This window comes from Orycteropus afer, unplaced genomic scaffold, assembly GCF_000298275.1.
Source record: "Orycteropus afer afer isolate SDZICR_OR568_19922 unplaced genomic scaffold, OryAfe1.0 scaffold00430, whole genome shotgun sequence".
NCBI lineage: Eukaryota > Metazoa > Chordata > Mammalia > Tubulidentata > Orycteropodidae > Orycteropus > Orycteropus afer.
Window position 1 is genome coordinate 229,332 of NW_006922017.1, and position 12,910 is coordinate 242,241.

Here is a 12,910-nt window from a genome sequence, read left to right on the forward strand (position 1 = left end):
CATTCCTCCTGCGACCCTCTTACAAGGATCCTTGCAACAACATTGGGTTCACTGTGATAATACAGAACAATCTTCCCATTTTAAGATCTTTACCTTGAGCACATATGCAAAGTTATTTTTGCCTGTAAGGCAACATTCACAAATTCCAGGGATTAGGATGTGCATCTCTTTGGGGAGCGGGAAACACATTATTTAGCCTAGCATAGTATATAAATTCATGGTATATGTCTGTGGGTATGGACAGGTTTTCTGAATCATTTTCTCAAACTAGCTTTCCCCAGAATGGCTCTTCAAAGGGGTCTGTGACTCAAAATAAGTTAATCACCCACTTCTACAATTTACTTACCCTTCTCTATAGGGACGATTGAAGTCCCAAAGAAATTGATTTATACAAGGCCATATGAATGGTGGGAGAACATGTTTACCTGACTCGCATTTTAACCCTTCATAACTATCCAGTAAAACTAGTTGCTGTCTGACTTGATTCTGAGCCACGGAGACCCCACGTGTGTCCAAGTAAAACTGTGCTCCATGAGGTATTCAGTGGCACATCTTTCAAAAGTCGATCACCAGGTCTTTATTTTGATCCACCTCTGGGCAGATTCAAACCTGCAGCTTCTCAGTTAGCAGCTGACTGTGTTGACTCTTTGCACCTCTCAGGGAACTTTATAACTATGAACTACTGAAAATAAATGGGAAGATTATAGTGGTGTCCTGCCTGTCCCCTAAATGAGCCCCAGTGGCACAGTGGTTAAGCTCTTGGCTGCTAACTGAGAAAGGTCAAGAGTTTGAACCCAACAGCTGCTTCATAGGAGAAAGCTGCTCCATGGGAGAAAGATGTGGCAGTCTGCTTCCATAAACATTTACAGCCTTGAAACCCTTTAGGACATTTCTACCCTGTCCTATAGGGTCGGTAGGAATTGGAATCAACTTAAAGGCAACGGCTTCGGTTTGGGATAGCCTGTCCCCTGCATCAGAAAAGAGAACGCCTGAGACTTCTGGGCAGGCTTGAGATAGTCTCTGCCTAATAGAATCAGGGGCACTGGCAGTTGAGTAACCCACGTCCAAATCTATGCTCCAGTGAAAGTAGACAAGTCACTCTTCAAACAAGTGTAGTGTCTTGAAGAAGAGTTGTTATGTGTGTAGGGCCATGAAAATACAAATAGAAGTACTCAGAAGTGGTAAAGCACCTTATTGTTGGAGGTCAAGATAGTTTAGTTATCCAGTGACAAAAGTAGGAGCAGAATCTTCCTAACACCCGTAAAGGCCCTGGCAGGTTTATCAGCTACCTCCCTGGCTGTACTCTAGCACAGTGCAGTGGTGTGCAGGCTCAGAAGCCAGACTGCTGGGGCTGGGGGCTGGTCCCATCACTTACAGGCATGTATGTAACCTTGGACAACTTGCCTCATTTCTTGATTCTATATCTCAGTTACCTCCTCATTAAAATAGGAGAAACTTAACTTTATTTAGGACGTGTGGGCCTGGATTCCAACTATGACCCATACTTCATCAGTTATCTAATACAATAATTATGTGAATTTTAAAAATTTCATTTGTATTTTACACAAATGAAATTTTACACAAAATTCCTTCATATTCTGTGTTTGAATGTCATCCCAGCAAGTCCTTTTCTAATATGTGACTGATTGCCAGTTTGTTGTAAAGAGTCAAGAGGCCGGTTTATGGTAAGTGCTCCATATAGTTACTATTTTTACGGCTACTACTATCACCACGAAATCCCTGGTGCCACAAAAGCCTGGCGATCTACTTCAGAAAAACCAGCCGTTGAAAACCCTGCACAGCACAGTTCTGCCGTGGGTCAGAGTAGACTGGATAGACAACTGTTTTGTTTTTATTTTAATCGGTGAACAATCCAGGTGTAAAAGCCAGTCTCCAAGGTGGCCCCCAACGATCCCCAACCGCGGGCAGTCACTTCATCGGGATAATCCTCAAATCTACTCTATGACAATTATAATTATCGCCAATACAGATAAGTGCAGTTATCTGTCTGGACCACTGGGGGGCAGCAAAGGAAACCATACCGGAAATCCTTTTACTTCTCGTGTTCTGGTGTGCGGTAATCTTCCCTGGCGGTTAGAAAAATAATATAAGTGGAGAATAATGTGTCTTGCCATTCTGGAAATGCCATCCATTGCTCTTCTGTCCCGGGGTCACATTTATAGATCTGTGTCCCACAGTTCAAGGAGCCAGTTGTCAGCTCTCAGACTGCCACGGAGCCCAATGTGTTTTTTTGTGACCCATGATAAATTTTGGTGGAGTTTATTCAGAAACTAAAGTTTTATCTTCTAAAACTTTTGTGTTTTGAAGTAGCAGATAGTTACCTAATCTTGCATATAGAAAGCCTTGGTTGACTATAATATTTCAACGTTTTAGGATTAATGTGATTTTCGTTGGCTACAAACAGAATAGGCACTTGACTGCTCACCAGAAGGCTGGCGGTTCAAACCCACCAGCCACTCCTCAGAAGGAAGATGGGGCAATCTACTTCCATAGTGATAACTGCCTCGGAAACCCCAAGGAGGGGTCGCTATGAGTCGGGCCGACTTGACGGCACATAACAACAACAAAGGGAAGGAGGCAACTTGGATTATGATGGGGAGGGCAGAGCTGATAAAATTGAAGTTAAGAAAAGAGCAAGTCTATACATGTGCCAAGCCACAGCATTTGATGTGGTAGCCAAAAGCAGTTGGTAGCAAAACACAAGGCAGTATTAGCACGTAATTGATTGTAATTATATGTCTTATAATTACCTAAATCCATTAAGCATAAAGGGGAGGAAGTATCACGTTCTTAATGGAAAAGTTTTGTCTAACTGGCTGTAGTACAAAAGACTACTCTGGACCAAAAAAAAAAAGACTTAAAGACTTGGAATTTGGTTTAATTTGAAATGGATAATATATAATGAAACCTAGGAATGTGTACTATCTTTTAAATGTTTGCACAGAGACTTTAAAGCACTTTGGAGTCATGTGCAAGGGCCAAAAAATTCACACAATCTTTTGCTAGAAAGTAGCAGAAGCTCATTCTTAACAGATTTAAAATATAAACTGTATCTATCACACTCTTAAGGACTTTGATGTAGAAAGGCTTCCAGAAGCTAGTGGAAACAAAGTTTCCTAGTATTAGGGTATAAAAAACTATTAAGCTTACTTCTGATGATGTAATGTTTTAACTTCATACATTCTGAGATTTTGCTACTAACTGAAAATCTTAATGAAGAGTCTTTACTATGGCATATTCTCTGGATAAACTAATTCTGAGCACATCATAGAGTGTGATTTCATTAATATGTCCCAATACAGAGGAATTTCAAAAATTCTCAGAGAAATAGAGCCAAAGAGCTGAAGGAGACTTTAGAGTGAATCTTAAAGTGGTTGTGACTATATATACACAATTAATATATGTCAGAACTAAACTAGAACCTTCCTCAATGTACCTCAAATTTTTTATTTTAATCCCTCTTGTAATATCATAAAGAGCTCTCTGGTGGTGCAGTGCCTAAGGCATTTGACTGCTAACAAGAAGGCTGGTGGTTCAAATCCACCAGCCACTTCACAGAAGGAAGACTGCACAATCTACTTCTGTAAATATATACTGCCTCAGAAATCCAATGGGGAGTCAGAATCAACTCGATGGCAGTGAGCTTGATGTTTGCTTTTTGTAATGTCATATCAGTATACTCACTGCTGTCGAGTCGGAACCTACTCATAGCGACCACTCCTTGGGTTTCTGAGGCAGTATCACTATGGAAGTAGATTGCCCAACCTTCCTTCCAAGGAGTCGCTGGTGGGTTTGAACTGCCAGCTTTCTTGTCAGCAGTCACATGCCTTAGGCACTATGCCACCAGATTTAGGGGACAAACTGGAATAGTTACCCTTGGCCACTTGAAAAAGTTCAGTACATTAATATTCTTGTAAAAATGGAATGCTAGTAAATATCTGTAGAGAAAGCTCAGAATCAAACTCAGTGATGTTTTCCTTCCAAAAGATACCACATGGATCTAGTGCCATTCAGGAGGTTGTATACTTATTGACCCTAAACATATAAACATAAACAAAAATCATATTAGATTTGAAAGGACCCTTGATAATTCATTGGGTTCAGTACTATGCCTTCCAGCAGGTAAGGTATCATTATCCCTATTTTACTGATGAAACAGTTGAGTCCCAGAGACACTGACTGACTTGCCCAAGGTTAAACAACTGATGAATAATGGTGAGGGCAAGAGAAGTCTCCGATCTTGGCAAAGTACTCCATTCCACAGTCTCTAATTGGCAAAAAGCAGAAAACACTTTTTCCCCCTTAAAATTCACTTTCTATTTGTTTCTATTAAGTTTGAGGAACCCAGAATTTTACAAAAAAAAAAAAAAAAATAGACTTCCATAATTGAGTAACAGTAGATCACCAAGCAGTTGACTGCAGGTCAGAGATCAGTTCTCTGTTGTCATTGAACTTAAATCTTGAAAATCAAGTTGAACATTGGCAGCTAGTCCATTGCCCAGTAAGAAAACATTACTTCAGCTAAGAAGAGAGAAGGCTGTCCTGTTGCTCATTTTGGCCAATGAACCAGCAGCTTTAATGAAAAGGGCAGTAATCAGGCACAAAATACTGCACATTAGAAATACTCAAGAGGAGTTCAAAAGCTGTCAAATACTAGAGGTTCAAAACCAGGCAGAGGAAGTCAGGCAAGCATCTCCTTTAGAAGTTCCAGGTAATGGATATACAAGTATAGGGTGCTGTCTTAGTTAACAAATGGATTTTGAGTGAAAAGGTACAATTTGATAGTAATAACTCTGCGAAGGCACAGAGTGTGTCCCTATTGGAGCACAGAGTCTGGAAAGCTGTCTGGAATACACTTGTAGTGGCTATCAAAATGCTCCTAGCACATACGTGTTACAAATAACATTTATGATGCTAATGATGGCATAATCATCATCGTGCCATAGTTATGGTAGGATGACTCGAGATCTTGCTTGGGCTTCTCCCTCACATCTTATCATTAGAAAGAGCTTTTTGCCCTGGTCATCAAAATGTCATATGTTTAAGCTTAAAGAAAGAGGAGGAAGTAGGGAAAAGTTCCTGGAATAATACAGACTCAAACAATCTCACTGCCACCGAGTTGATTCCAACTCATAGTGACCCTCATTGGGTTTCCAAGGCTATAAATCTTTACAGAAGTAGATTGCCTCATCTTCCTCCCATGGAGCAGTTGGTGGGTTCGAATTGCTTACCTTTTGGTCAGTAGCCCAATGCCTTAAACATAGATCCACCAGAGGTAAAAAATAGGGAAAATAAGAAGATAGAAATGGAGAAAATAGTGATAGAAGACATTGGAATGCAAAGAGGAAGGAGAAACTAATATTTATGAACACTTACTTTATGAAATGCACTGTAAGGAGCTCTAATAGTCCAGTGGCTACAGTGTTTGGCTGTTCACCGTAAGGTTGGTGGGTCAAACTCACCAGCCACTGCATAGGAGCAAGATGAGGCAGTCTGCTTCCATGAAGACTTTCAGCCCTGTTCTACTCTGTTTTCAAGGGTTGCTATGCGTTGGGATCAACTTAATGGCAGTGGGTTTGGTTAGGTTTTAGTGCTGAGCACGTTACTTAGATTATCACATGCCATGCTCACAACAGCTCAGTGAGGTGCCTACTGTCACTGTGCTGATGACACAAAGGAATATTAATTTTCACACAGTTACTAAGGGAGCTCTGGTAGCATAGTGGCTAAGACACTTGCCTGCTAACCAGACGGCTGGCGGTTCAAACCCACCAGCCACTCCTCGGAAGGAAGGTTGGGCAATCCTACTTCCGTAGTGATACTGCCTCGGAAACCCAAGGAGGGGTCGCCATGAGTCAGGGCTGACTTGACGGCACATAACAACAACAACAACAACTAAGTAACAAGGAGCTCTGGTGGCATAGGGCCTAAGGCATGTGACTGCTAACCAGAAGGCTGGTGGTTCAGCCACTCTTTGGAAGGAAGGTTGGGCAATCTACCTCCGTAGTGATACCACCTCAGAAACCCAAGGAGGGATCACTGAGTCGAATCTGACTCAAGGGCAGTGAGTTTGGTTTTGGTTGGTTTGTTTGGTACGAAGTAACAGAAATAAGACTCAAATTTTGACATGATTTCAAATTCCAAATTGTTTTAATTAGATAAATATGGACACTTTAGGCATTACCAGACCCTCGGTAAAATTTCAAAAGGGGAGAAAGTTGATTTTGGAAATATAATTTTGGGTGGACTAATGTACACAAATATCAGATGAGTGAAAGATGAGGGTATTACATTGAAGCTCCATCATAAAAAAAAAATAAAGCATCTGGTAAGCCACCTGAACTAAGAAAAGTTCTGCAATCAAGGTTTTAACTCAATCCTTTCTGATTTGCCTTCCTCATTATCCTCATCCCCCCTGTCTCCAAGGAAACTGTAGTGACTCTGCAAATTATCACCCATGCATGCAACATTGGGTACCGAAATATCTCTCCAGTCCTGACAAGAAGGAATACGGATGTGTTTAACGCTTTCATCCCCAGGAATGAAGCCGAATATTTTCTTGATGTGCTGCGTGACGAGGAGCCTCGAGTGCTGTTCTGCTGCTTGTTCAAAGAGCTCCCTCTCGTTGTGCAGGTGAGTGGTCCAGTAGTGATGCTGCAGAGAGGTGAGGGGAGAGCAGCACCGCGCCAAGCAGGAGGAGACCAGAACAGCGATGAGTGCCAAGGTGATCACAACCCAGCCCAGCATCTTCACAGAATTAGGACAAAGAAAAACAGAAAACATTACTGCACCAAAGAGTCAAGAAATTGTCACAGTAGGAGGGATTCCTACAAAGTTGAAAAGAGGAATATGGGTAAGAACTTTGTTTCTCCAGTCTCTAAAATGTTAATGAAGGAGCCCTGGTGGTGCAGTGGTTAAACACTCAGCTGCCAACTGAAAGGTTGGCAGTTTGAGCCTATTCACCTGCTCCTCAGGAAAAAGACCTGGCAATGTGCTTCCGTGAAGGTTACAGGCAAGAAAAATAGGAAAACCAGCAGGGCTGCTCGGTCACATGGGTCGCTATGAGTTGGATACACACAGCAGCACCCGCCAACAGCAATGTATGAACAAGAGGAAGTTGTGGATCATTTTATGTGGACTTAGGTCTGAAAGAATATGTGTGTATATATGAAAAAACAAAACAAATCAGTTGTCCACTCATGGCAACATCATGAGTGTCAGAGTACAGAACTGTGCTCCATGGGGTTTTCAGTGGCTGAGTTTTCCAAAGTAGATCACCAAACCTTTCTTCAGGGGCCACTCCAGGTAGACTGGTCACACCAAGTCTTTGGTTCACAGTCAAGCATGTTAACTATTTGAGCCACCCAGGGACCCTGAAAGAGGATATAGGCCCAGGCATTTCAACTTGGTGTTTGGATTATGCAGGAATTTGGCCAGTTAACTTGGAATGGATTCTAAGTACTGTTCTTGAAGTGACAGATGCTATAACTCACCAATTACCCTTAATGTGAAGTACATAAACTACATTCTCTGATTTCAGCTCAACTTTACTTCTGAACCTTCACATACAGGCTATGCAGTCTGTGCTTAATAGCTGTTTGATCATGATGCTACGATAGATAATAACGTATCCTTTTATGCTCTCTTCAGTGATCGTCCAACAGTATTCATTGACAGTCTCCCTGAGTTGCTCTTTCCAGCCTATCTTTTGCCCCCAAAGAATAAAATCAGTAAGTAGACTTTTATGTCCTTGTATCATTGATAGTATAATCATTGTGACTTGGAATATCTGATTCTTTTCCTTTTCCTTTCCCTCCCTCCTTCAAATACGTAGTCGTTTGCTAACTAGTGTTGGTTTTGTCTTTGAAACATACTTTGAAAGGAAAACGGACTAGATTTTTCTGTGACGTTTAGTGTCCAGATGTCCCTGGGTGGTATGAGTGATTAACATGCTTGCCTGCTAACCAAAAGGTGCCCCAGAAGGAGCTGGTGCTGTGCTTGTGAAAACTCAGCCATTGAAAACCCTGACACACAAGGGGTCACCGTGAATCAGTTTTCATTTAGTGTCCACTTTTAAAGACTGGAATAAGTGGCTGATTTCTGCTCTTAGAATTCTTCTATTTCTTTTTCTTTCTCAAATATTTAGCAATTGTGATGTAAAGTGAGAGGGACAAGTTCTACACAAATAGGAAAGCCAGCAGTGTGCAGGCACAGTTTGGGAGACGGAGGTCTTTCCTCAGCTCATGATTCATCAACAGGCCTGGAATTATCAGTGTGCACACAATGGAGTAGTTGTGCTCCACGGAGGCTAAAACATACAAAGTGATATTTCATCATGATCTAACTTAATAGAGGCCAGCATGGTGTAGGAAAAGCCAGGTCAGATACCCATTAACTCATCAACTATCATTATTCAGCTCCACGCTGAGCTCCCATCATGAGCTGGGCATGGTGTTTGGTTATGGGGGCTTGGATGTAAATAATTTAAGGTACATTTATTCTCACCACAGTCTTTAAGCCAAAAGAGGGATATAAACCAACAAACCAAGAAGTGAAGGTAAACAAAGTGTGCTGAGGAAACACAAGAGAGGAACATTGACTCATTTGAGGGAGAAGAGTATCAGAGAACACTTCCCAGAGGAAATGATACTGAAGTTGAGACTTAAATTATTAAAGAGAAGTCAACCAGATGCAAGAAGCTAGTCCAGTATGATGGGTCACTTTTATATGGCCTTTCCAGCTAGGGTCTTATAACCCCCACCAAATGATTGGATGGGACTATACAAACAAGGTGCTGGTGGTTCACCAAGGGGATTGGTCAGTTTGCTAATAATGCAAATAAGGTACATACACTAACAAAGCAATTGGTCAGTTTTGCCATCTTGCTAGGCTTAAAAGAGAGCCAATCTCAGAATATAGGGGTGGGGTGGAGTGGTAACCACTACCACCAAGAAGAAGAGACAGGAGTGGAGTGAGTGAGTGAGTGTGTCCTTTGGACTTGAGGTCCCTGTGCTGGGAACCTCTTGGACCCAAGGGACAGAGAGCTGTAACGTCAGAGATAGCAAAAGATGGGGAGAGGCAATGGCAAGGAAACAGTGGCAGCTGAGGCAGCAGAACCAGGTGACTGGCAGGAGATGGCATAGTGGCTTCCCAGCCCACAGAGAAAAAAAGCTGAGCGGTTTCAGGCAGAAGGCTTGTTGGTGGAGTGGGGTGCTTTTAGGCAATTATTGGTGGAGCCTTGTAACACCTGCCCAAGCTGGGAAGAGCCTAGGCAGCCTAAGAGTCCCAAGAGGCATAGAGGCTGAGGATTGAGAGGACAAGGGCCAAGGAGAGTCCTGCTTATGAGCACAGGTATAAAGAGGCTGTCCTGATCAAAGAACTATATCCTGTTGCTGTTGTTGTTATGTGCCGTTGAGTCGGACTTGACTCATAGCGACCCCTCCTTGGGTTTCCAAGGCAGTATCACTACAGAAGTAGATGGCCCCATCTTCCTTCCGAGGAGTGGCTGGTGGGATTGAACTGCCATCCTTCTGGTTAGCAGGCAAGTGCCTTAGCCACTGTATATCCTAGTCTTTCCTAATCCTGAATCATAACCTGCTACCTCCCTAATAAATCTCATAATAAGGAGTATAGTCTGTCAGTTCTATGTGGCCAGCGCAGTAAATTATCAAACCAGCAGAGAACTAGAGAGTGCCATAGGAGGGAGGGTTGCTGTCAGAACTGGTAGAAAGTTTGAAGAGTGAAAGCATGTCTCACCTCAGCTTCGCAGGGATCAGCCTTGGGCTGATGCTGCTTGTGGTGATTCTGATGTTGTGATGGTGATGCTGATGCCCCTCCTAAACTTAGAGGAGGTCAGATGCCCCTGCCATGCCATTTTTATAGTTGGGAGAGTTATAATAAGGGGAAAATGTACAAAAATAAATGCATGAATTGTTGATAGACTCTCAAGAAATTTCGATTCACAGGGTCACAGAAATCATGTAGACAATGGTCAGGGGCCAGATACTGAAGGACTTTGTATATTGTGACAAGGACTTTGAATTTGTGTTTAGGCTGGTGGAGAACCACTGAAGGACTTTATATAGGGGAATCATGGCATCTGGTCTGCATTTCAAAAGATAATTTTGGCAAGAGTGGAAGGTAGGTTGAAATGGAATGAAACTAATGGCAAGAAGATATTTTAGAGTTAGGTATGAGCAGAGATGGGCTTTGAACTTAATATGATTTGTGGACAGCCAGGAAAATCCAACTGCAAAACAGTGTATTTTCCTCAAATGAGATTGAACTTGGAAGTGGTATAGAGGCAGCCTGGAGAAATGGAAAGAGCATGATCTTTAGATATATCCATCAACCATTTGTTAGTTTTATGCATTTTTATGCAAACTCTTTGAGCTTTGGTTTACTCATCTATAAAATGAGGGCAATATCTATCTCTCAAGATTATGAAGATTAGAGTTAGGATATGAAATATTTATACAGGATATGACAAGCGTTATCTATAAATGTTGGTTTTGTTGTCATTAACCAAAAGACTCCCTTGCCTGAGGACATTCAGAGCTTAAGACTGTCTTTTCACACAATAAGCCTGTGTATGTATGTAAAAGAGCTCTGGTAGCATAGTGCCTAAGGCACTTGACTGCTAACCAGAAGGCTGGAGGTTCAAACCCACCAGCCACTCCTTGGAAGGAAGATGAGGCAATCTACTTCCGTAGTGATACTGCCTCAGAAACTCAAGGAGGGGTCGCTATGAGTCAGGTCCGACTTGACGGCACATAACAACAACAACAACAGCAATGCATTTTAAAAGATAATTTATTTTTAAGAAAATTATGTGTCACATTTTATTTTTTATTAAGCAAGAAAAACTTTTTAAAGTTTTAATTGTCCCATTAATTTTTTAAAATCTTTTGTGGATCTTCACTTAGCTCCTTCTGCCTGAATTTTAGGCTATTATAAAAAAGATGAAGACAAAGTGTATCTTAATGAGATTTCTAACTTTTCTTAAACTCAGCCAAATCTTGGTATGCTGCATCTTGGTAGTATTTTTTTCCCCAATTGTATAGTATTAGCATTTCTAAATTTTAAAAATGAAAAGTCTTTGCCTTTGTAAGAAGTAGTTTTTTGAAAATCACATTTTAATATATCACAGTGATTTGAAACTGTTCTTTTTTCTGAAATCCCTTGGAGAAACTGATGGAAGTCAGTTGCCTCTTCTCTAGAGAGAAAAATGCACATTGGCACTTTTTTGTTTAAAACCTAAAAGTACTGTAAGTTCAAGCGCTCCCCACCCAACCCCACACACAATCCTATCAATGAACACTAAGTTTAGAACCACTACTGGAGTTTATTTTTTAATCTTCATTAAGCTTCCTGTAGTTTTAAATTTTATTAAATAAGGAGCTCTGATGGTGCAGGGTATTTGACTGCTAACCAGAAGTTCAGTGGTTCGAACCCACCATCTGCTCTATGGGAGGAAGATGAGGCAATCTACTTCAGGAAAGATTTATAGCCTTGGAAGTCCAAAGGGGGTCACTATGAGTCAGAATCAACTCAATGGAAGTTGGTTTGAGTTTTGTTGTTGTTATTTATAGTTTTAAATGAGATTGTAATATATACAAATGCACAGTTAAGAATATATTTATATTCAGGAAGATGGGATTTAGTAGTAACAATAGTAATAATAATATTTAAAATGTATTGCTTATAATGCAGATTCTGGGAAGAGTACTAAGCCCTTGAGAAGTATTGCCAAATTTATTCTTCACAACAACTCTATGCAGTAATGTTAAGACTTCCATTTTATGGCTGATGAAAGTGAGGTACGGAGAAGTTATATAACTTGCTCAAGTTTGCAATATAATTAGTAGTAAAAAGACTCAAACTCAGGTCTGCTGACTCCAAAGCTCAATCTCCTAACTGTATATAGCCTCTCAGTAGAACGCACTTATGAATGACATCTAGTTCATGTTCTACAATCAGATAATATGAGAAGCAGCAGGAATGTACAATGTTTCCAGTGACTATATTTAATATGGGATTGTTTTGCAGAAGAAAATATCAAGAACTTACTTGAGATTGGTATCTGTGCAGAAGAGCCACTTCGTCTCTTACTAGGATCATGTCAGAAGGAATTGATTTGCAACACGGAAACCCAGCTAGGACCTCTTCTCGTTTGCTGGCACTGACATTGTCAAACACTGAGTAATGGTCTATAGACGTAAACTCACTTGCTGCACATTCATAGTAGGTGCCTGTCAGTAGGGTCACTGCCAGCCACGTTAAGGGAGCAACGACTGCTCTCCCGGTGATGCTGAAGAACCTAAGGCAAGCCAGCTTGCGTTCCAGGAGGCTGGTTTGGCGGCGTGGAGGAGAACATCCATAGCAGCAGTCGCTGGTAATTGTCCACATTTGGCCTCGCAGAGCATAGCCAGCAATCAGCAGGATCAAGGCAGGAATAACTAGAAAAGCAAAACCATAATAGAAATTTTTCCCCACTTGACAGGGACATCTGAATGTGAAAGACGAGAACAGTCGTTGCCCACCAATCGTCAAAGCAGCAATTAAGGAATTGATAAATGTTGCACTTCTCTGGAGAGAAGATATAATATTTTTGAGAGCTGGGCTCATCATAGGAAGCTCTTACACCAGTCAGCTCGTGGTCCTTCCTGATCATTAGACTCCTGCAACTATAACCATTTAATGGGATGTTACTGGTTTAACTGGTTGTGTCATCCTTACATGTTGAAAGGATTCTAACATCTTTCCTTGTGTACTTTGTGAATCCTGAGCTAATAAATGCGCTTTAGATTATAGCTGGAAGAAATTGCAGGTGACATTCATCTGGTACGAGTGTAGGGGGGAAAACTTCTTTGGTGTATCTTCCCCATAA

General features: G+C 41.3%; 1 protein-coding gene across 1 annotated transcript; it reads right to left on the reverse strand.

The window, feature by feature from the left end:
* Nucleotides 1-6,381: 6,381 nt before the first annotated feature.
* CALHM4 (calcium homeostasis modulator family member 4) lies at nt 6,382-12,648 on the reverse strand. The gene is made up of 2 exons (XM_007954067.1): nt 12,091-12,648; nt 6,382-6,768 (listed from the first exon to the last, which is right to left on the reverse strand). The coding sequence occupies exons 1-2, from the start codon at nt 12,646-12,648 to the stop codon at nt 6,382-6,384; spliced, it is 945 nt and encodes a 314-aa protein (XP_007952258.1).
* Between the last annotated feature and the right edge of the window lie 262 nt (nt 12,649-12,910).

Coding starts and splice junctions, on each gene's coding strand:
- CALHM4 (XM_007954067.1), bottom strand. CDS start 12,648: ATGAGCCCAGCTCTCAAAAATATTATATCTTCTCTCCAGAGAAGTGCA. Junction 6,769..12,090: donor TGCACAGATACCAATCTCAA/GTAAGTTCTTGA, acceptor AATTCTGTGAAG/ATGCTGGGCTGGGTTGTGAT.